This window comes from Phycodurus eques, chromosome 2 (assembly GCF_024500275.1).
Source record: "Phycodurus eques isolate BA_2022a chromosome 2, UOR_Pequ_1.1, whole genome shotgun sequence".
Classification (NCBI taxonomy): Eukaryota; Metazoa; Chordata; class Actinopteri; order Syngnathiformes; family Syngnathidae; genus Phycodurus; species Phycodurus eques.
Genome location: NC_084526.1, coordinates 30395278 through 30421044, shown reverse-complemented (window position 1 = coordinate 30421044; position 25767 = coordinate 30395278). Strand labels below are relative to the sequence as shown.

Here is a 25767-nt window from a genome sequence, read left to right as displayed (position 1 = left end):
GTTCAAATTAGGCGGCACGTTGGCCGACTGGTTAGAGCGTCAGCCTCACAGTTCTGAGAACCCGGGTTCAATCCCTGGTCCCGCCTGTGTGGAGTTTGCATGTTCTCCCTGTGCCTGCGTGGGTTTTCTCTGGGCACTCCGGTTTCCTCCCACATCCCGAAAACATGCATTGATTGGGGACTCTAAATTGCCCGTAGGTGTGACTCTGAGTGCGAATGGTTGCTTGTTTGTATGTGCCCTGCGATTGGCTGGCAACCAGTTCAGGGTGTACCCCGCCTCCTGCCCGATGACAGCTGGGATAGGCTCCAGCACGCCCGCGACCCTAGTGAGGAGACGCGGCTCAGAAAATGGATGGATGGAAGGTTCAAATTAACAGCGGTTGATGCCCTGAATTTTGAACAATGATGACATAACATTCAATTTAAAGGTACAGTACTTTTATCAATGTCTATTGTTCACTTTACAGCAAGCAAAGCTTGTAACATTTGACTAATAAACTGTTAACAACTTGGCATAAAAACCTGACCGGAACAAGAGAAACAGATGTAATTTTCGGATTCAGCGATGCAAAATTGCCCTAAATCATTTGAAAAAAACAGAAAATTAAAAAAAAAAGTAACCCAGTGTTATTTATGATGTAAAATGTGTGGGAGGATCCCAGAGAATTAAACTTTTTCAAAGACCCTTTGTTTTCACTGAGCTGATTTTCAGGCCAGGATGAAGAAAGGCGTTGATAAACATGCTTACCAGTGGGTGTGGCCAAGACCACCTTTAACTCTGAGGCTAACCCAGACAGAGAAAACCCCAACAAGGTAATCCAGTCTTAATCCTGAAATACACTAATCACCTGTCTCTAACGTAAACTGGATCTTTGGGATTCCACAGGCTTATGGAACGCCCAAGTCAGTAAAATGTCCATTTCTAGTCTGCACACTCCAGGAGGGAGTTCATACTAACAGCCTCAAGGACAATGTCCAGCTAAAATACAAACTATGGGGCAGGCACAGCAAACAGAGAACGCCGAAGAAATTGATGTCAAAGCGCTTCAGGATATGTATAAAAAATTTGTCACGGAGTGCCCGAGTGGACTACTCTTTCTTCATGAATTCAAGCGTTTCTTTGGTGTGGACCCAACCGGTGAAGCATCAGATTATGCAGAGAACATGTTTCGAGCTTTTGACAGTAATGGGGTGAGATATTTTAAATTTATATGGCATGGGCCATTTAATCTATACACCAAAAATACCAAATTAATGCAATGGATCTTAATCCACCTTCCCTTTCAGGACAATACAATAGATTTCCTCGAGTTTGTGGCAGCTCTGAACCTTGTTTTTCGAGGAGACATGGAGCATAAACTGCGCTGGTCATTCAAGGTGTATGACAAAGACAGCAACGGCTATGTGGACAGGGATGAACTTCGGTCAATCATCAATGTAAGTCTTTGTACACCTATTCTGTATTTCAATTTATTTGCTATTAGCGTCACTGCTAGCTTTACTGGAAGAAAGAAAATTATTGAATTATTGTAATGAAACCAATACATACACAATTATATATTCATTGATCCCTTTTCTGAACACTTTATTTTCTACTTTGATTTGAAATATAAAGATTTCAACTGTAAAATATTTTAAACAAATGTCATTACATATATTAAAGGATAGTATCCCCCTGATTTAACTCATTCACTGCCACTGATGGCTGAGGAAGTCTAATATCCATTTTAACTGGGAGGGCTGGCAGTGGCTCGAGCTAACCACGACCCTAAACAGGATAAGGGGTACAGAAAATAGAAGAATGGATAAAAGGTTACTCGTAAGACAAAAAAATATATACAAATTATAAAAATCTGTACATGTGGAATGGATATAATTCTATCACGAACAGTGCCGTGAAAATATTTTAAATGTTGATTGTATTTATCAAGGGGAGGGGTGGGGGGAATATTCAAAGCTGTAATGAAGTAATAACCCTCTAAACCTAATAATTGGTTGGCCCACCCTCAGCAGCAACAACTGAAATCAAGCATATTCTATAACTGGCAATGAGTCATTCACATTTCTGTGGAGATATTTCTGCGCACTCTACCTTACAGAATTTTTTAAATTCAACAACAATGGAGGGTTTTCTAGCATGAACAGCCTTTTATAAGGTCATGCCCCAGCATTTCAAAGGGATTCAAGTCCGGACTTTGACCAGGCGAACCCAAGACCTGCATTTTGGTGTGTTTTTCTTTTGGGGGGGGGGGGTTGTTGTCCTGTGGCAGAACCCAAGTTGGCTTCAGCTTGAGGTTACAAACTGATAGTGAACATTCTCCTTCAGGATTTTCTGGTAAAGAGCAGAATTCATGATTCCGTCAATAACAGCAAGTTGTCCAGGTCCTGAAGGAGGAGAGCAGCCTCAGACATCACACTACCACCACCACCATGTTTGACTGTTGGTATGGAATGAGACACATACATTTGAAAATGTTGTCTCTTTAGGCCATCGGGTAGCTATTGTGAATCCTTCAGATGTTTTTTTTTCCTAAAGTAAGGTAAGCCTTTATGTTCTTTTTGGTCAGCACTGGTTTTCGCCTTGGAACTCTGCCATGGATGCCATTTTTGTCCAATCTCTTCCATATTGTTGAGTCATAAGCACTGACCTTAATTGAGGCAAGGGAGGCCTGCAGTTCTTTAGATGTTGTCCTGGGTTACTTTGTGGATTAATCGTCACTGTGTTCTTGGGATAATTTTGGTAGGCTGGCCATTCCATTTGAGGATTATGGCTCTCACCATGGTTCGCTGGAATCCTAACGCTTTAGAAATTGCTATTTAACCTTACACAGACAGATAAATGTCAATTACATTATTTCTCATCTGTTGTTGAATTTCTTTGTACTGTGGCATTTTGTTGCAGCTTTTTGAGATCCTTTGGCCGAGTTCATTTTGTCAAACAGGTTCTATTTAAGTGATTTCATGATTGAACAGGTCAAGAGGTAATTAGGCTTGGGTGTGGTCAGTGAAAATGAACCAAATTATATGATTAGCCACAGTTAATTCATGATTTTAAAAGGGGAGGGCATTTGTTTTTCACACAGGGCCAGGTATCTTTGTATAGTTTTTTTCCCTTAAAATTAAAATCTATCCATCCATTTTTTGTACCGTGTATCCTCACTAGGGTCGCGGGCATGCTGAAGCCTATCTCAGCTTTCTTCGGGCAAGAGGTGGGGTCCACCCTGAATTGGTCACCAGCCAATCGCAGGGCACATACAAACAAAACATCCATTCGCACTCACATTCACACCTACGGGTAAGTTAGAGTCTTCAATTAACCTACCATGCATGCTTTTGAAATGTGGGAGGAAATCCGAGTACCCGGAGAAAACCCACACAGGCACAGGGAGAACATTAACAAACAAACTCCACGCAGGCGAGGCTGGATTTGAACACGGGTCCTTAGAACTGTGAGGCAGATGCGGTAACCAGTCGTGCACCGTGTCACCCTAATAAAATGTTATGTTTACTTTAGTGATCTTTGACTGATATTTAAATTTGTTTGATGATCTTAAAAATTAAAGTCGGGAAACTTGAAATTTGAAAAGGGGGCTAATACTTATTCACAGTACCAATTCTGATCATATGAAGGTAGAAAAGCGCTATCCAAGTCAAAGCCCATCTACCACATAGTGCCGAGGGAACAACACAAGTAACAACAAAGTATCAATAACAACACCAGTGATCATTTGGCTTTATTATGTATAAAGTTTCCTGTTGCTGAGGGGGGAGGGATCTGATTATCATAAAACATTAAAATGTTCAAAGTGCTTCTGTTTCTATTTCCAGTAAAGAATAACCTTAACATGATTTACAACGAGTTCTCTTTATTTCTATCCAGAGCATCTATCGTGTAAAAAAAGGCACAAAGACAGACACAAATGAGCCCCATTTTACAGTAGACGATGCTGTGGAACGAATAATGCAGGCTGTTGATAGTGATGGGGATGGTACGTGTTTATCATGATTCCTGTGCATTAAAGCACCTGCGGGCCTTAAAACAGAGTGTTAATAATTTGTTATTTTCATTTGTTCCGCAGGTTGCATTAATATGGAAGAGTTCATTAAAGGAGCACAGCAGGATCCATGGGTGCTCAATATGTTGAAATTGGACATAAATCCTGCGCTATGGGTTCTTGAGCAGAGGCGAAAGAGTACAACCTTCTGAAGATGGCCAAGTACTCTATGCATTTTAGGCCTTCACACCATTGAAAAGACATTTAATCATTGCCATAAGGGAAAGTGGACCAGTCGTGAAATTATAAAACGAATCAAGGCTGTAGCCATGCAGGCAAAATTTTAACTAAATTCCAGAGGTACAGTATAGAATTACCCCTTGAGGGATTATAATCCATCCCTAAATTTTCCATACCACTTATTATCCTCACTAGGGTTGCGGGTGTGCTGGAGCCTATCCCAGCTATTTTTGGTCAAGAGGCAGGGTACACCCTGGACTGGTCACCAGCCAATTGCAGGGCAAGATTATCATGACCATAATAAATAAAAATTCATTTAAATGATTATGGTACTATTACTATTACTACTATTACTGTTACTTGAGACTTTCCACCATTTACGTTTCTAATATGTTGCTTTTTTATATTTCATGTCTTCAATTGTTTAACCAACAAACCTCCAATGTGTCTTTAGGGAAAAAAATGTTAATTGAAAAAGTAAACACGCTGTAAAACACACAAGAACCAGGTGGCAGTTGATGGGTGCAATTAATTTACCTCTACCATATGTGTACTACATTACATAGCCAATTGCACCTTATCACTCAATGCTGGTTCTGCTGACCTCTGACCAAAATCAGGACCTCAGGACCTTTACAGCTGGCTAGAGCTGTGGATTTAACAGTTTTATATTAAGACGTTAAAAGTGTTGTCAATATAATTTGCAAGCAGTTCTGCGTTCACTGTTCAATCTGCAAACTTTTATAATCTCTAGAGTTAAAATCTCTGAATGAAAACAACCATCGAATAACTCAACTAACATTTCTACATACTTAATACACTCGCTCACTCGCTCTCGTACAGTGCAAACACTTTTCTGCTTGCTCTGCTTGCTTCGCCTCTGTTTACGTTTTTCTTGATGATAACCTTGTATTTCTTCTTCAAAAGAAATTAGAAGTAGAGACTGCTGGATATTTTTAAACCTGTGGGACTGTACTTATTTTTGTAGATACAGTCAGTTGTAGCCATATTCCAATATTTTTTTATACCCCTTACCATTACATGAGTGTGGCCTGCTAATTAGCACAAGCCTGCTATTAGCAACAAGACCAGCAACAAGATGCCTCCCTTTTCCACTGAAGACTATCACAAACTGCTACAGAAGATGGCAGTCCTGGAAATGAAAATCCACTGTCTTGAAGTGTATGTAGATGTAAATGGACAGTCGGGGAATGAAACCACGCTACCGATGTCTTAAAATGGTAAGCACAGCCACTTTGCTCCACAAAGAGGAAGGATGTGGACTGTGGAAATGGTAATGATCATCCAGCAGTTCTCCCTGGAATTTACTGGGAGCAAAGCCTCAACATATGGAACAACATCTAAAAGGGAGGACAGAACACCAGCAGATTACCGAGGAATCCGGCTAGCCTGCGTTGCGTGCTTCTTCAACCCCGAGAGAGAGCGGCCGTGGACGGTCGAAGAAAAGAAAAGAAAAGAGGACGCAAGTCAATGCAAAACGTTGACATCAGACTTACAAATAGATTTGAGCCACTTTCACGAGACCCTGGCCAAGAATGCTCATCCCCCACCACCACTGAAAGCTATGAAACTAAATCATACAAGAATAAAATGGCATCCCAAACATAATAGTTGCTGATGGAGCTGTCAAGGATGTGAAACGTTTTTGCAGTGAGAACACCAAAGTACTTTTTACCAATGATATGGTGTCTGATATCTCTAAAAACAAATTCTGGAGATCACCATTGAGCACCCAACTGCGAAATCTGTCATTATACACTCAGCGGCCCTGGATGTTGTCAAGCAGCAATCAGAGGTACTGAAGCGAGAGTTCATTGATCTCCTAACAACGATGCAATGTTTAGATGCTGAGGTTTTCATAAGTGGACCGCTCACAATGGTAAGATATGGAGATGAACGTTTCAGTGGGCTCAGTCAATTAAATAAGTGGCTCAAAGAGGTATGTCCTGTGCGATCCCTGAGTTTCATTGACAATTTCTGTTTTGTTTTTGTTTTTGTTTTTTTAGGAACGCAGACATCTTTACAAGGCAAATGGTTTCTTTCTAAATACACAAGGGGTTAAGTTATTGGCTGCCAACCATTTTTATTGTGTACGTCATTCAGTTGCCTGAAAGGAAAACATTGGCCTTGTCTATGCGGCTGAAGGACAAAAAGTGCAGGAGTCTCCAGTTGTTCCCCAACTATCAGAGGAACAAGAGATAAGGCAACATGAGGTGCAGATGGAGTCACCAGTGTCCTCCAAACAATCATAATATACTGCTGAACAGGTTGGAAACATGGGTAGGACTAAATTGAACAGTCCTTAAATGGTTCCGATCCTACCTGGAGGAAAGGAATTATTTTGTAACCATTGGAAGTGTTCAATCTCCTCGAATGGCAATGACCTATGGGGTCCCCTCAAGGGTCAGTTCTTGGACCCTCCTATTCAGCCTGTATATGCTACCCTTGGGTCAAATTCTTAAGAACTTTAATATTGACTATCATAGCTATGCAGATGACACGCAGTTATATCTAGCAGTGCAGTGTCGCTAGTTAACTACAGTTCAATTGAGGTTTTGTGTCACTGTCTAAAACAGTTAAATAAATGGATGAGCCAAAATGTTCTTTAATTTAAACCACAACAAAACTGAGATAATAGTTTTTGGCAATAAAGAAAAGAGGATTGCTTTTTGTAAATACATGGAGTCACTCTAAAAAAACAAAGCCCAAATTCTGACCTGACCTTCAACAATTATATCAAATCAATGACTGAAACTGCCTTCTATCATCTGAAGAACATATCCAGAGTGTATGCTTGCATGTGCCAAGCAGACCAGAAGAAGCTCATCCATGCTTTTATGTCAAGTAGACTTGACTATTGTAATGGTCTTCTGACTGGACTCCCCCAAAAGAGCATTAAACAGATGCAGCTTTATACGCTGTTTTAATTGTACTTTTAGATTTCTCTTTGTTTTAAATGTTTATAAGATGATTGTTGTTGTTGTTGTTTTCAAATGCTTTTAATCATGTAAATCACATTGAGTTACGTCGTGTATGAAATGCGCTATATCAATCCATTTGCTTTGCTTTATGTTGTCTGGTTCAACTTATGTTTACCAAGTCAACATTCAGCTGCAAATCCTGTTGCAATTTCAACATTCAACATTCATTTTTTCCAAACCCGGGGTGCATTCCGTGAGGAAAGTCTGAGATATTTCACTACCCCCGAGTTGACTTTCAAAGATGGCTGCCCCAAGTGATAAACAGTAAGTAGAAGCTCCTGTAATAACGCGTTCCTTATCTCTTCTGAATAGGTTTTGTCAGGGGTGTGGACTCAAGTCACATGACTTGGATTTCGAGTCAGGCTCAAGTCGTGAATTCGATGCCTTTAGACTCGACAATGTTACTAGACTTGCAACTTGACTTGGACTTGAACAGTGATGACTCGTGACTTCACTTGGACTTGAACCCACTGACCTTAAAAGACTTGCTACTTTGACCAAAGCACTGAGAAACCAAAAACCAAACTTCTCTTTCGATGTCTATTTGCTTCACTTATTGTTATACTACAAGAAAATGTATAAAGTGACATAATGGTGCGGATTTTTCAGATTATTTATTAGGTAAAAAACAATTGTGTGTGTGTGTGTGTGTGTGTGTGTGTATATATATATATATATATATATATATATATATATATATATATATATATATAATGTTTCATTGAATCGGTGTACTGTATATAAGGCTTTAGAAACTTCCTACATGTCACTCAGATTTTTATCCTTTCACAAAGTATTTGTTTAAAATCAATGTAAATGTGGTCACTCAAAGTTCAGTATGGGATAAAGCATATGGATTACAGGCTTAAACTAAAAATGTCATGTGATATCCCTATACTTGGCCGCATTCATCTTTCCTTCGATTGCAACCAGTCGTCCTCTCCTTTCATCTGAAAAACACCCCACAGCATGATGCTGCCACCACCATGCTTCACTGTTGGGATTGTGTTGGACAGGTGATGAGCAGTGCCTGGTTTTCTCCACACATATCGCTTAGAATTAAGGCCAAAAAGTTCTATCTTGGTCTCATTAGACCAGAGAATCCTTCAGGTGTTTTTTAGCAAATTCCATGTGGGCTTTCATGTGTCTTGCACTGAGGAGAGTCTTCCGTCGGGCTATTCTGCCATAAAGCCCCAACTGGTGGAGGGCTGCAGTGATGGTTGACTTTCTAGAACTTTCTCCCCTCTCCCGACTGCATCTCTGGAGCTCATCCACAGTAATCTTTGGGTTCTTCTTTACCTCTCTCACCAAGGCTCTTCTCCCCCGATTACTCAGTTTGACCGGACGGCCAGCTCTAGGAAGTGTTCTGGTCATCCCAAACGTCTTCCATTTAAGGATTATGGAGGCTCTTAGGAACCTTAAGTGCAGCAGAATTGTTTTTGTAACCATGGCCAGATATGTGCCTTGCCACAATTCGGTCTCTGAGCTCTTCAGGCAGTTCCTTTGACCTCATGATTCTCCTTTGCTCTGACATGCACTGTGAGCTGTAAGGTCTTATATAGACAGGTGTCTGGCTTTTCTAATCAAGTCCAATCAGTATAATCAAACACAGCTGGACTCCAATGAAGGTGTAGAACCATCTCAAGGATGATCAGAAGAAATGGACAGTACCCGAGTTAAATATGTGAGTGTCACAGCAAAGGGTCTGAATACTTATGGCTGTGTGATATTTCAGTTTTCCTTTTTTCATAAATCTAAAAAATTTCAACAATTTCGTTTTTTTCTGTCAATATGGGGTGCAGTGTGTACATTAATCGGGGGAGAACTTAAATGATTTTAGCAAATGGCTGCAATATAACAAAGTGAGAATTTTAAAGGGGTCTGAATACTTTCCGTACCCATTGTAGGTTTTAGTTGTTCATAATAGCGGCACAGTGACCGACTGGTTAACACATCTGCCTCACAAATCCCGGCCCCGCCTGTGTGGAGTTTGCATGTTCTCCCCGTGTCAGCGTGGGGTTTCTCTGGGCACTCCGGTTTCATCCCAAAAATGTGTGTGGTAGGTTGATTGAAGATAATTTTTTGACCTAATAAATAATCAGAAAAATCCGCAGCATTGTGTCACTTTATACGTGTTCCTGTAGTATAACAAACAGTGAAGTAAGTGCACCCCATGGGGTATGGTGGTCACGTGAGTTTGAACCTCAGGCAGGACACTTTTTTTTTTTAATTATTAGTTACATTTGTTTATCAAGAACTATATTTTCCACCGTTTCTTATTTTATTCAAAAGGAAGGTGTTTATTGTGTTCCAAGAAAGTAGGCTACAATAAAACCTAACTGGAAGAGGAAAAATTACTGTACCCCTATATATATAGTCTTGCTCTTGAACTATTCACTTAAAACAAAAATGGTGATAAACTGTTATTTCTAAATAAGCACTTTCAAAGTCCTCTGCCCGCTTAAGCTGTTGTTGTTGTTTTTTTTTTGTCCTGTTCGGCTGTTAGGTCAAGCAGAATGGAAAATCTGTATCCCTTTTATGCCAGAACAGTTGTACTGCGTCACAGTGGAGTTTTTAAGCTTCTGCTGTGGTTTCTTAGTATTGTAATTGAGGTTTATTGAGAATCAGACTTGATCACTCGAACAGAACAAAGTTTCTAGAAGGGATAAAGAAACAAGGACAAAAGACAAAACAATAATTGTAAACAGGATGAGCAAAGTAAATCGTTACATTATCTACAACAATGAAACATTAAAGTGTGTTGCATGGGGCTGTAGTGCTCCACCCTGTGAGGGAGGGACAGGACAAGATAGAACAGGACAAAGACTGGAGAAGAAGCATGCAGGACAAGGGTTGTGAACCCAGCTGTACAACTGAAGTGTGGTGGGATTAATTATGTAAATTCTAAAAGTCTACACGACGAGAGTATAAGTGAGGGGATACACAAGCGATTTGCATATTCATGAGTTATTTTTCGCAGTAAGTGCGTGACCCCACACCCAGTGAAAGAGTCCCAGGGGTGTGTGCCTGCGGATACATGCAAGTGAATTGACACCGTTTTACATGCACAAAGACTGACAGAAGTGTCCTGTAATTGCTGTGGCCGCACCGTGGCGGTTGAGCACCCCACCCAATCAATCGAGGGGCGGGATCAGGCCCAGGGGTCCACCCGAGACCAACCCGGCGGACGGGACACGTCCCACACCGAGGGACACAGGGCGGTCCGCCGGCCCCACCGAGGCGCCCCGGCAACTGGTCACCCAGTGGGGGCCATAGGGACCCACAGATGTGCTGAAACCCAATCCGACACCCACACACTCCCGATCCCATACCAGTCCCCCAGGAACCCTTTGATATGTGTACGTGCCCAGATGTTATTATTGCAAAAAATATATACAGTGAGTGTCTCCTAAGTGAGTGTTTAAGAGGCATGGATTCTGCAGATTGGGCCCATTAGGCCGAACAACCGCTGACGAAGAGGGCCACCCCACCCAGACCCACAGCACTGACCCTGCCCCCCCTCGCCCCTCCTCCCCACACACATTCCCGCCAGCACACACTACCCACCCCTGAGTGTGGGAGGTGGACCCCCCCCCCCCAAAACCAGGCTGGGAAAAGAACCCCACAGCAGGCCCGACAGCCCGCAGGGGACCGACAGGCTCCCCCACAGGAAGAGGAAGAGGCGACCGCAGCGGGACACAAGGAACGGAGAGAAGAGGAGGAACCAGGCCCGAGGAACGACAGCGGGGCCCCACTGCCCCCAGCAGCAGCCAGAGCGGGGGACCCAGGCAGGTGCCACCCGGCACCGCCCCAGCACCCACGGAACATGGGTGAGTCACCATCACACCACCATTACTCCCCAGGAGGTCGCCCAGTGGTCCCCCCCTCCCATTTGTCCAATATCAAATGGCACCCTACTCAGGCAAAGGAATCAAGAGTCTAGATTTAGCATGTTGAGGAAAGGTGGCCAGCTATCTACAAACATGTGTAATAGATTTTTTTCATTCTGCTGCTATTTTTCCGAGCGCAATATATTCTATAATGCGATTTAGCCACAGATTGATGTTAATAGCGTCACTGATGGTGTAGTGGTGCACTCGCCTGACTTTGGTGCAGGTAGCGTGGGTTCAGTTCCCACTCAGTGACGGTGTGAATGTGAGTGTGAATGGTTGTCCTTGTCTATATGTGCCCTGCGACTGACTGGCGACCAGTTCAGAGTGTAGTCCACCTTTTGCCCGAAGTCAGCTGGGATAGGCTCCAGCGTCCCGCGACCCTAACCATGATAAGCGGTGTTGAAAATGGATGGATGGATGGATGATGTTAGTAGCTTGTCTGTTTTTCCAGTTTAATAGAATTGTTTTCTTAGCGGTAGCTAACGCGACAAGTAATGATTGTGAATATTTATTAGGGATGTCAATTATTCTTAAGTTGCCAAGTATGCACAATCTTGGGGAAAGTGGAATTCTGCACTTCAAAATATATGATAGTTTTTGTATAACCAAAGACCAAAAGCATTGAATTAGTGTACATTGCATACATTGCATGTATTGAGTAAAGTGTGCTCTATGGAGCACTTTATATTGTATAAGCTGTAGATTTGTGTTTTTTGTCATTCTAAACGTATTGTTACAAATCTGTATCCAGTAGCTACGGTCAGCAGACATGGAGAGGTCTTCCTCCCATTTGTTGATTGGTAAGTGCATTGATTTAGTACATTCATCCATCCATTTTCTGAGCCGCTTATCCTCACTAGATAGCTGGGATAGTGCTAGAGCCTATCCCAGCTATCTTCGGGCAGGAGGTCGCCAGACAATCGCAGGGCACATAGAAATAAACAACCATTCGCACTCACATTCACACCTACGGGCAATTTAAAGTCTTCAATCAACCTACCACGCATGTTTTTGGGATGTGGGAGAAAACCGGAGTGCCCGGAGAAAACCCACGCAGGCACGGGGAGAACATGCAAACTCCACACAGGCGGGGACGGGGATTGAACCCCGGTACTCAGAACTGTGAGGCAGACGCTCTAACCAGTCGTCCACCATGCCGCTTGATTTAGTACATGAAATTAATTTATAAACTTTTGAAATATTTCTTTTACTTTGCGGGAGAAGCTTCATTATTTGGTTGAACTACTCCGGCAGTTCGAGTTCGTGTTGTTGTTTTTAATATCTGGGGTGTGTCTCAAGTGATGGAAGTCTTGATATATATATTTTTGCTTGTTTATATATCAGTCCTCTAAAAGTGTGAAGCTGTTGCAGTTCGAATGTTGTTCTATTGGGCTGATTCAGTTCAAAATCTAGATATTTTTATGCAAAAGCGCACCACCACTTTAAGTTGGACATTCTTTTTTTTTTTTGTATTATGTCAGCGGTATGGAAAATGGACGGATAGATGGATGTCTTGTTTTTATTGTGGCTATTGTGTCGACCACTGTAATTTACTACAGGAACTATAAATATTGTGGAGGGAAAAAACATAAAAATATTGTGCTTTATCAAGCCCCCACAGTTTTGTCAAATAATAAATCCATCCATCCATCCATTTTCCATACCACTTATCCTCACTAGGGTCGCGGGCGAGCTGGAGCCTATCCCAGCTGACTCTGGGCAAGAGGTACACCCTGAACTGGTCACCAGCCAATCGCAGGGCACATAGAAACAAACAACCATTTGCTCTCACACCAATTTAGAGTCTTCAATTAACCTACCATGAATGTTTTGGGGATGTGGGAGTACCTGGAGAAAACCCACGCAGGCAGAGGGAGAACATTCAAACTCCACACAGGCGAAGCCAGATTTTATCCCGGGTCCTCAGAACTGTGAGGCAGATGTGCTAAACAGTCGTACACCATGCCGCTCAAAAAATATGTATACAGGGCAGTACGTGAGCAGGCACAATACGTGAGCATGCTATGACAATGCGAGAGATTGCGTTATTTCTGAAGACGAAAGACTTGGCGGCGTCCCTTCCTTAGACTTGGAAAAGCAGCTATTACAAGACAAAATTTATCTTTTCACGTCTTTGTTTCTTTTTCAACGGCAGTTGGTCTCTTCGTTCTTTTCTCTTTTCCTTCGCCAGCTTCGTTAGCAGCAGTAACTCGTAACCGCAGCTACGTCAACTCGTCTGTCATGGATGATCTGAGCCCTCGCCTCGAACTGCCGCTGAAGCTGATTCTTCCACTTCAACTGAGGATTTACTTGATTCGACAGAGACACAGATGAGTGTCCTCCTCTCAATCGACAAGAAATTTTCAACTACACTTGACTTGCTTCGCCAAGAGATCGCCGAACTCAGAAATAGTTTGGAATTCACACAACAGGTCAATGAGCTGAGATTAGATAATACTGTATTTGATCAAACATGATGTCACCGTCAGCAGAACTACAAACTCTTAGACAGGAATATAAACTCATGAAAGAAACTACACTGGGCATTCATTCAATCACAAAGAATCCGCGACAATCTAATTTCTCCGGCATTACAGAAAATTCTCCTGAAAACCCCGTGGTGCAGATTAAAAAGTTCATGATGTCCGCGTTCAAGATACAGCAAGATACAGTCGAGAAGATTACCTTTCACCGTGTCCACCGATTGGGAGGCCCTCGTCCAGGAAACCGACCACTATCATTGCAAAGTTTGAACACTTTCACCAAAAAGTGTTTGTAAAATCAAAAGGTCGGGAGCTCAAAGGGACTTCGTTTGGAATTAACGTTCAGTTCCCCAAGGAAATCAACGAGAGGCGTAAAATCTTGTACCCGTTGATGAAAAATTACTGTGAGAAAGGCAAATGAGCGTGCTAGTTATCGACAAGCTATATGTCGACGGCCAACTGTTTTGTGATGCCAACGGGACCCCCTGGCTCTTCTCGATAAGTACTACTTTTGATCTGTTGTCGTTATGAATTGTCAAAAGTGCATTGTATTTTTTTTCATTCTTTCCACTTTTGCTGAGACAAATAAAGCAAAAAAAACAATCACGAATGCCACCAGGATAAAATCTCACTCCTATCTGTTTGCTTTTCTGCTCTGCTTGTTTCCACACACACTAAACACACAAGTCGCTCAAAACACTTCTTCCAAACTACAAACAACCACCAAACACCATATTATCCCCTTGTCACTGTTTTTTTCTATGTTCAGTGTTTGTTCGTTACCCTTCTATGTAACCTGGCTTTTCTGTACTTAAATATAGCATCTCTATCACCCTCTCTAAATAACATTTGTCAACATAATACCAAAAAATCTTCCGAAAACTATAAAAAAACCATCAACAAAGAATGCATAGTACCAAATCTATTTAAAATTATGACACACGCAACCATTATATGTCACACTTTTTTTGTGACATGGAATGTCAATGCCATTTGATCACAGGCAAAGAGAATGAAGATTATGGATTATATCACTAAATTTAAAACAGACCTCCTCCTGTTACAAGAAACGCACCTTACTGAGTCAGAAGAAAAATGCCTCATTGACTCTAATTTCACTCAGGCTATCTTGGCCTTTTATAACTGTAGACAAAGAGTAGTCTCAATATTAGTCCATAAAAGACTACTTTTTACAATGAATAGTACAGCAGCAGATCCAGAAGGCCGATACATAATTATACAGGCTGCAATATTTAACAAGCTTTACACAATTGTCAATGTATACACTCCTAATAAAGATGATCCAGTCTTTTTTCACATGGTCTTTTCATACTTGTTAAACTTGTCAGCCAGTTCTACAATTATCATGGGAGGTGATTTTAACCTTACGCTAAATCCCTTAATAGATTGTGCAAATCTCAAAAATAGCAATCAGCCACAATGCCCCAATATACTAGAGCAGTATATGGATGACTTTGGTCTTGTTGACATGAAGGCTGAAAAATTGTACAAAAAGAGTATACACATTTTTCTCGTTAGTTCCCCGCTCTTTCTCAAGAATAGATTTGTTTCTTTCAAACAATTCAGCAGCTCAAAAAATTACCCCCAAAATACATCCAATCATCATCAGCGACCATGCACCAATTTCTCTCAATCTAAAAGTTGAGTCAAGTTTTGGACCCCTACCAACATAGCGCTTCACCACGTCCCTATTGAAGGACCCGGATTTTGATTATTTCGTGAGGAAGGAATTTTTTTAATTCAACAACTGCCCAACCGTATCCCCATCTTTGCAGTGGGAAACCAGAAAAGCTGTGTTAAGAGGTCGAATCATATCATGCTCTTCATATAAGAAAAAACAAGAACAAAAATTGGAAAATGGAATTGTAGAAAAAATTAAACACCTCACAGAAGAATATGCAATTAATACAGATACGCTTAGAAACCAACTTCAAAATGCAAAACATAAATTAGATGTTATCTTATCAAAAAGAACAGATTTTGTACAACAACAGTTAAGATACACTAACTTTGAATACAATAATAAATCAAGAAAATTCCTTGCGAACCAACTTCTGTATGTTATTGTGAATAGGTGTATGTTGTAAGAAAGAAACATAATACACATTTGTAATTTCTAAAAATTCTATATCCATTTTTTAATTTCATCCACAACAAATGAGGCTGACATTGTTGTTATCACTATTTAGTTTAACATTAAATCATGAATGTATTTACATATTCTTATTGATCTTTAATACTGTAATGAAATATGTGTGTTTATTGTAGTGTGTTGTTGTTGGGGGCGTTGTGAGAGCAAGAAGTGTCCTGTTGTGTGTGTGTGTATATATATATATATATATATATATATATATATATATATATATTTATTTATATATGATCTATATATGATATATATGATATATGATCACATGCAGAGGAAAATTTTGATTTTCACATTCAACTGGGAGGAGGCCCCAGGGATTACTAAAGACACGCTGGAGAGACTATGTCTCCTCCCAGCTGGCCTGGGAACACCTCAGGATATTCCCGGAAGAGCTGGACAGAGTGGCTTTCTTGCTGGAGCTTGCCCCTGTGACCCGACCCCAGATAAGTGGAAGAAAATGGATGGACAGTCCATATGTGGTTTATGTGTACACTTTGGACTTTCACAAAAATATGGCATTTATTACTGAGAAATTACAGCAATTTACCAGCAGTCCGTGGTGCTCGAATGTATTTTGGCAAAGTGACTTTATTGAAAATACAAGTTTAAATACTCCAATGGAAAGTAGTCAATGACTGTGTGAAGTCTGGAGCCGATGGATACCATATACCAAATTCTGAATTTCCTCCCTTGAGATGCTTTGTTGGTCTTTCGCTGTAGCAACTGTGATTTGCTGCTTTTTTCTCTGCAGTAAGTACACTTTTGGGATGAACTCAAGGTGGCTGAATATTCTTGATGATTGTGGATGTTTTCTTTATAGAGGAGACAAACTCAAAATAATAAAATCTCTGCTATAGTTCAAAGACTCCTGAACCTAACGATCTTCAATAAAGGCGCGTTGCTGTCTCGGTCTGTGATTACAGCTTTTTTAACAGATATTTTGTTACTGAGACGCAACAGTAACTTGGCCTAAAAAATATAATTCAGTCTGGAGGATGCGGAAATCAGCGTCAACCCATGACTGTTGTCCATGTATATTTGCCATGTTGTGAGTCAGTTGAGTATAATTTTTGTATTGGCACGATAAATCTTCCAGGACCACACCTTGTTACTCTTTGGCACAACTTTATATATATAATAAATAGGGAGGGTTTAAGTCAGGAAGGGCAGCTGTCTTTAAAACCTATAACTAAACTTACATGGAATTAGGCCTCGAACAAATGGAGTACGTAAGAATAAGAGGACTTAAAATGTATTTATTGTCATTGTAACAGTTATAATGAAATTTAAGGAAAGAAATTGACAAAAGGAGTCCCCCTACTAGTAACAGTTGGAGAAGGCTTAGCCACAATAGCTACCCCAAAATGGGAAAACTACGAAAAAGAAGGCACTGTATTTTGTAGTGTCGGCAAAGTTGAGAGGGAGTTGTGGCGTCAGCAAGGATGAAAGAGAAAAGGAACAATTCAGATGAAAGAGCAAAGGAACATTTTAAGGTGTAGCTTGCTCCAGTCTGAGAGCCAGTGTTGTAGTTGTAACCGAGAGCAGCTGTTGTATGAATGTGCTTCACTGTATTTTGAAAGGCATCAACGACTCTGTCATCCTTGACCACATCCAAGGGCATTACAATATGTCAAATACTGTATTCAGTCTGCATTTGTTGTTGAAAAGACAAAAGAATTACACGAAAGTGGCCCATTGTTATATTTATTATGGATTAAAACAGTCTACATGAGGCAGGGACTTCATCAGAAAATTAGGCTTTGTTCTTTATTTTTTATTATCGTTTTATTGAGGTTATTTGCAATATTGAAAATTTTACTGGGAATAAAGATGTATCACATAAATTGCACTGTCGTTTTGACTTAGATTTAAACACTTTCCCTCCGATAAAATAGCGCTCTCGAATTAAAAAAAAACAAAAACAGGCTTTTCAACAAGAACGCTTTGGTTCAGTGGATTGAATTGAACTGGTTTGTAAGCAACCCTCAGTTGGAGCAGATGGCAGTTGTTGCCCCTTGCAGTTCTCATCATGATGAGCTCTAACTTCTCTCTTGCTCTCTCTCTCTCTCTTGCTTCCTCCCTTTCCTTCCCTCTCTCTTAATTCTGCTGAATCTGCACATTCCAATCGAGAAAGCTGGCCCTTACTCGGCATAGAACGCGGGTCCCAGTTTTGTTTGGAATTACAATTGTGTGTGCTTGTAACAGTATTTGAACTCTCAACATAGGGAAACAGTACATATACATATAAAATCTGCCTCACACTTCTGGGGACCAGGGTTAAAATCCCGGCCCCACCTGTGTGGAGTTTGCATGTTCTCCCCGTGCCTGTGTGGGTTTTCCTCCCACATCCCAAAAACATGCGTGGTAGGTTGATTGAAGACTCTAAATTGCCCGTAGGTGTGAATGTGAGTGCAAATGATTGTTTGTTTTTATGTGCTCTGCAATTGGCTGGCGACCGGTTTAGGGATGTACCCCGCCTCCCGCCCGAAGATAGCTGGGACCCTAGTGAGGATAAGCGGATCAGCGGATTATCAAACAGAGAAGATTCAAGAACCTAGCAGAGATCCAGAAAGAGTGGAATGAGGTGGGAGTCACAACTTCAAAAACCACCACATTCAGACGGCGGTAACTATGCATCTCTGTGTCAGTTTTATTGTATTTTGTTTTTTTGTACATTGTTATTTTGGGTAACCATTTGTTCGTGTAATTAATGCTGATATGCAGTTCAGTGCAGCTGCCCTTCACTTTTACATTGGCAGTCAGTGCCTGTGTGAATGAGCTGTGTTCAGGGACACCTTGTTAATAAAACTAAATGAGTTTATTTCTTTTGGTATTGTCTTATAAAATGGATTACTAGGCAAATTATCATTTCTTTTGGAATGCTTTAGTTAATACACTATACAATCACCCAGTTACAATGATTCCTTTAGTTTTTGTAAAAAAAAAATATATATAATTTGAGTGTTATTCCATGCAAAAGATTGAAATCAAAATCAGTGGAACGATGAAAAGAGACAGAGTGAAATATTGCAAGAAATTGAGGTATTAAATCTGTAATAAAACTCTAAATGCTTTTACAATCACATTATTTTATGAATCCTCATGTTACATATTTAGCGCTGCCAAACTATAGAAATTCACTTCCAGAACAATTTTTATACGTTTTTCAGAATTTGCATATTTTCCAAATGTTGTCAAGAACATTACCGTGGGACAGTTATTGCAGTATATTTTGTAATAGGATAAAAATGATTCTGAATACTGTTCAATTGTACAACATAATCATTCCTCTATAATCGCTATCGTTAATAAATTATAGCTTCAATATTGGTTGTTTTAATGTTTTTATTGTATGAACCTAGTAATGGTGGACGCTTGAATTAAAGTACATGAAATTTTGACATGCCATCGTCAAAAATATCTGTCTATGGATTAATTACCCTTTACCAATTCTATTTTCAACCTTGGACAATAGTTTAGCTTTCTATTTTGTGAATGTAAAGATGTCGTCTCGTAAATGCTATTTATATGATATACCTTAAATAATAAATACTTATCATTATTACTAATATACTTTTAACCTGATCTCCAGTGACGTATTCATTCATTTCCGGTTCAGGGGGTCCGGTCTTGTGAGGTCGTGAATTATTTTACATTTATACATCCAGACGCGTATTAATTGGCTCGTTATTTTGTTGTTCAAACTTGGGTTACTCTCTGCCATAACGCGATTCCAGCCAGAACTATGTGACAAGTGTACTGTTAACCCAATCATTTTTTTTCGGTGTCTTGCGACGTAAAGACACGATAGCTTAGCAATTAGCATCAGGTTTTCCATCTTTTCCTTCTCACTCCTCCCCCCTTCGTGATAATGTAAACGACACGTGTAAGAAGCATGGTAAGAAGTGAAGTTTATCAGCTGCCATGGAGGCGATGATAAGTGACTTACAATGCGTTGACACTGCCCCCCTGACTGGCGTAATAAAATAGCATGCACTAAGCAGCTTCTCTCTCTCTCTCTCTCTCTCTCTCTCTCTCTGTCTCTCTCTCTCTCTCTCTGTGTCTCTTGTTTTTTTAAGACTACACTGCTTATTTCAATGAATTAATTTAGGACATTTTCGTCACGGTGGCCAGACACCGGAGAGCATTGGATTTTTTTCCTCCCAATATCCAGAACGAACAATCGGTGTTAGGGCCGTAACGAGTCAGCGTTCAGTTATTTCTGTAACAAAATACGGACGTTCCATAACATTTGGCAGCACTGTATATTTTCACCCCTATGTACATTTTTCAACCCAATTTCAGGATTTGTTTGTTCCACATGAAAACCCACATTTTAAATGGGTGTGCCTCTTTATTGCGGTGTTGGTTAGTACGACGCTATCATTACAGCTAAGAGTGGTGACCATTGTAACTGCTATAAGCTACAATAGTATTTTATTCAGATGAATGGAAAGGGAATGACAGAAAAAAAGTGTGTGATCACTGGACCTCATGAATAATTGAGCACGACTATGGTGCATAGTGAGAGGAGTGCCCTGTTGTGCTGATGTTTCTCTTGTCTGGGCTTTCTGTCCAATTGGGTATTCGGCTTACGCCAGCATTTTCCTGCCTTAGCATCGTCAATCTGATCCACACAGGCAGTGTAAACATCAGATTGGAAAGGCGGAAACGGATTGAATAATGCTCCTCTTAGATGGCCTTAGCTTCTCTATTTTAAATAATTCCCCCTCAATATCTCTTCTCTGGAAGAGAAGCAGCAGCAAGAGCTGAATCTAACGCTTCTTCCATCGACCCGTATGAGCTGCACCTCACCCCTTTCTTCCAGCTCTCCTTCTTGATGCTCCTCCCCTTCACACTCCCTCCCTCCTTCACTCTCCAAACCCCTCGCTCCTTCTCCTCTTCTCGGCTTCGGATGCCCTGCTCACTTACAGTATGGACTCGGGAGGCGAAGGAGAAGAGGGTTGGATGGAGGACCAATGGGAAAAATGGTAGGACACTGTGAACGTTTTCTCTTTTTTTTCCTGGCACGCAGCAACATGGCTGTGTGACCTTGTGTTTGTGTGCAACTGTTTACATGTCCTCTTTCTATTTGCAGAGTCTTTGCATGTTAAAGCTCAGGACAGGCTTGCCCTTGAATGGAGGGGTATGCATATGCCTTTGTGTGTCAGGAAGAGATGTAGAGCCTGCAGACAAAAAATAGCATGTCCAGGGAATTCATAACTCGCATAATGTTGTTCTGACAGTGGCGTGAGTGCAGGAAAAGCTCTGTGTGAAAAGGCAAGTGTTGGGCTTGTTTTCATACATCAAATGATGTGGATGTGTGGCATCTGACAGGACCGTCCTGCTCTGTTCCTAAGAGTGTCCTTGCAAGAAGGCAAAGCTGATGAATGACCAGCAGCTTGCAGCAATGTAGTCTCTAAGTAGGAATATAAAGGTGTGAATCATTGTGCACAGCTGCAGGTATGCTGCACATTAATCTAATTTAACAACTAAATGCCAGGTTCAATATGTTTAGTGTGATGCTCCTGACATATGTAATGGCACTATGCTGTTGTTGGCCACTTTGTTAGGTCCCTGACACAATCTAAATGGAACAGATTGAATAACATTCACTTTTAGAATATTTTTAGCCATCTTAATTGGGTTTAGATGTTAAAAAGTAATCTCAATGTGTCCCAACCATCATAAACTGAATGACTGCAGGTCAGTTAAATGTAAAAACTCTGCTTTAAAAATCTATGCTTTTACTTGACAAAACGTAAAATGTTTCAGTTGTTGCAGAAATAGTTATTGAAATAGCATCTGGTGGTGTTGTATTGGAGTGCATAAGTGTGGTACCTCGAAGTTTGAGCATATGACGCTGGTAGACTTTCCCATTGGAATCGTTTTTGCAATATTTCGTCCCAGCATTCAAACCGATGCCTTCTTGATTTTGTTTACACTTAAGTAAACTTTTAAAACGTTAAAAGCAATGAAACAGATTAATCACTCCCTTAATTTGCACACACACATACACACACGGACACACATACACACACGCATGCACACACCTGGACACACTCAGACATACACACACACACACCTGCATTTTGGTTACAAGTAATAAGTATATGCCAGTTAACCTGTCAGTGGTAGCTTGCTAGCAGGTAACACAAGAAGCGCTAACACTCATTGGTCCTTCTTGTCAAATACAGTGGGTAGGAAAAGTTTTCAGACCCCCTTAAATTTTTCACTCTTTGTTATATTGCAGCCATTTGTTAAAATAATTTAAGTAATTTTTTTTCCCTCATTAATGTAAACACGGGACACCATGTTGACAAAAAAACGGAATTGTTGAAATCTTTGCTGATTTATTAAAAAAGAAAAACTGAAATATCACACAGCCATAAGTATTCAGACCCTTTGCTCAGTATTTAGTAGAAGCACCCTTTTGCTGTGACACTATATATATATTTATATTTAAGTGCTGTCCATTTCTTCTGATCATCCTTAAAATGGTTCTACACCTTCATTGGAGTCCAGCTGTGTTTGATTATACTGACTGGACTTGATGAGGAAAGCCCCACACCTGTCCATATAAGACCTTACAGCTCACAGTGCATGTTAGAGCAAATGAGAATTACGAGATCAAAGGAACTGCCTGAAGAGCTCAGAGATAGAATTGTGGCAAGGCACACATCTGGCCAAGATTACAAAAAAACTTTTTGCTGCACTTAAGTTTCCTTAGAGCACATTGCCCTCCATAATCCTGAAATCGAAGACCTTTGGGATGATCAGAACCCTTCCTAGAGCTGGCCTTCCGTCCAAACTGAGCAATTGGGGGAGAAGAGCCTTGGTGAGAGAGGTAAAGAAGAACCCAAACATCACTGTGGCTGAGTTCCAGAGATGCAGTCGGGAGATGGGAGAAACTTCTAGAAAGTCAACCATCACTGCAGCCCTCCACCAGTTGGGGCTTTATGGCAGAGTGGCCCAACGGAAGCCTCTCCTCAGTGCAACACGCATGAAAGCCCGCATGGAGCTTGCTAAAAAACACCTGAAGGACTCCCAAGATGGTGACAAATAAGATTATCTGGTCTGATGAGACAGAGATAGAAATTGTTGGCCTTAATTCTAAGTGGCATGTGTGGAGAAAACCAGGCACTGCTCATCGCCTGTCCAATACAGTCCCAACAGTGAAGAAGTATAAGAATCTTCTATTGTCATGAACATGTATGCATGCACACAAAATTTGTTCTCTGCATTTAACCCATCAAAGTGAACACATACACATGTTAGTGGAACACACTGGAGCAGGGGTCAGCTGAAGCACCCGGGGAGCATTTCAGGGTATCAGTGTCTTGCTCAAGGACACCACAGCTGTGAGTCCGGGTGATGTTGGCAGATGGTCCAGTAGGGGTCTTGAACCTAGGTCCCCCACAGTGGGAGATGATGATCTTAACCATTGGGCCATGGCTGCATGGTGGTGGCAGCATCATGCTGTGGGGTTGTTTGTAAGCCGCAGGGACAGGGAGACTGGTTGCAATCAAAGAAAAGATTAATGCAGCCAAATACAGGGATATCCTGGACGAAAACCTTGTCCTGAGTGCTCAGAACCTCAGACTGGGCCGAAGGTTCACTTTAAAAAAGACAATGACCCTAAGCACACAGCTGAAATACCGAAGGAGTGGCTTCAGAACAACTCCGTGACTGTTTTTGAATGTCCCAACCACAGCCCTGACTTAAAACCAATTGAGCATCTCTGGAAAGACGTGAAAATGGCTGCCCACCAAAATCATTCCCAAAAAGACTCATGGTTGTATTAGCTCAAAAGGGTGCTTCTTGTTTTCTTTTTTAATAAACCTGCAAAAATGTCAACAATTATTTTTTTTTCTGTCAATATGGAGTGCTGTGTGTATATTAATGTGGGTGGGGAAATGAGCTTAAATGATTTTAGCAAATGGCTGCAATATAACAAAGAGTGAAAAATTTAAGGGGGTCTGCGAATGGTTGTTTGTTTATGTGTGCCCTGCGATTGGCCGGCGACCAGTTCAGGGTGTAGCCCATCTCTCGCCCGAAGATAGCTGGGATAGGCTCAAGCACGCCCGCAAACCTTGTGAGGATAAAGCAGGACAGACAATGGATGGATGGATGAAAACTTTCCATACCCACAAACATATGGACTCGAATGCATGAAAACCAGCCGCAGAATATAGAAACCAATGTCAAAATAGTTGAACTCGGCCCACCCAAAAACAATGGCAGCTTGCGTAATATGGCACATATTATAATTATTTTATTTATTTATTTTTAGTCAATCCTGTGACTCTTGTGAGGACAAGTGGCTCAGATAATGGATGGATGGATGGATATTTTCAGTCAAACTCCACATTGATATTTTGGCCGTTGAACTCCAATGTATCATTGTGATGGAAACAACAGCTTTAAGTCAAAGGTACTGAATAACAATAACTCCAAAATCTCTTTAGCTGTAACCATGTGTTACAGCAGAATAAATGCAAGCGCTGTTGTATTGTATCATGTCGGATTGGACATGATGCATTCAGCAGCATATAACGTATATATGAATGATCAGATTTTATATCAGTCAACCTCATCTCATAATTCTGTTACTGTATTACCTTTCTTGCTTATGTCTATGCTCTCATATTGTATGGTGCCCACCATAAAGCAGCTGAAGCATGAAGAGATATAGACTCATGTATTCTATATAATACCCATACATTTATTTATTTATTTATTCATTCATTCTTTCATGAATTCATTCATTCAGGGTGGAATGATGGACGACTGGTTAGCACATCTACCTGAGAGTTCTGAGGACCTGGGTTCAGATCTGGCCTCGCCTGTGTGGAGTTTGCATGTTCTCCCCGTGCCTGTGTGGATTTTCTCCGGGTACTACGGTTTCCTCCCACATCTCAAAAACATGCATGGTAGGTTAATTGAAGACTCTTAATTGCCCGTAGGTGTGAATGTGAGTGCGAATGGTTGTTTGTCTATGTATGCCCTGCGATTGGCTGGCGACCAGTTCAGGGTGTACAAAGTTAGCTGTGATAGTCTCCAGCACGCCTACCACCCGAGTGAGGATAAGCGGTATGGAAGATGGATGCATTTATTCATTTATGAAATCATTTATTTATTAACTTCAGTACCAGTGACACAGTCTGTAGGCAACTTTTGCAGTTGGCAAAGTGGGGTCAGGCATGGTTTTGGGGGATACACATGGAGGGTGATTGATAACTTATCTGTTATTTGCAGAGGTGGGTAGTAACGCATTACATTTACTCTGTTACATTTACTCAAGTAACATTTTGGATAAATTGTACATATCAGAGTTGTTTGAAAGCAACATACTTTTTACTTTTACTTGAGTATTTATGTGAAGAAAAATCTATACTTTTACTCCCTTACAATGATCAACATGCCGCTCGCTACATTTATTTATCCATTATTGCGTGTGCGATCTATTTATATCTATATCACCATCGACTTCCGCGCCGTTGTGGCCAATCCAACATGATCACGAGTGTCATTTGACTCCAATTCACCAATGAGACGGCACAAGGCAGTCACATGACCGCACAGAAGCACTTCGTGGGCCAATCAAATTGACTCATTTTGGAAATCTTTACCTTGCAGACTCCGAAAAACAACAGCTTTGTCATGCGGCATAGTCTTTTAAATTGTGACTGCACAAACATGGAATTTCAGCCCACTTCTAACTTGAGAAAACACCTTGCAGTGAGTTGCAGATGTCTCTCTCCCACTCGCTCTCTCTCTCTCTCTTTCTCTCTCTCTCTCTCTCTCTCGTGCGTGCTTATCAAACAAACACACACACACAGACAAACACTATCAATCAGTCTGGTCAGCAGCAAACAGCTTCTTCATTCAGTCATTTAAGTGAATAAAGCAAATAATATTTCTGTAGGCCCCAACGCATGTGTTGTTGGTTTTTGGGCAGTTAAAATTGGAAATGTGTCACCATTTC

The 25767-nt window shown here is 40.9% G+C and overlaps 2 protein-coding genes across 2 annotated transcripts in view; both read left to right on the top strand.

Annotated features, from left to right (window-relative positions):
* Positions 1–722: 722 nt before the first annotated feature.
* Positions 723–5423, top strand: LOC133416022 (guanylyl cyclase-activating protein 2-like). Its single transcript, XM_061702642.1, has 5 exons — positions 723–812; positions 886–1190; positions 1287–1436; positions 3880–3988; positions 4079–5423. Exons 2-5 carry the CDS (start codon positions 993–995, stop codon positions 4204–4206), a joined length of 585 nt encoding a protein of 194 aa, XP_061558626.1. The 5' UTR covers positions 723–812; positions 886–992; the 3' UTR covers positions 4207–5423.
* Positions 5424–20462: 15039 nt separating this feature from the next.
* The window catches only part of LOC133399109 (C-Jun-amino-terminal kinase-interacting protein 1-like), a 50693-nt gene continuing 45388 nt past the window's right edge, over positions 20463–25767 (top strand). The window contains exon 1 of the mRNA XM_061670237.1: positions 20463–20770. Coding sequence (XP_061526221.1) covers positions 20715–20770 — 56 coding nt within the window. The 5' untranslated portion in view covers positions 20463–20714. The remainder of the gene's footprint in view (positions 20771–25767) is intronic.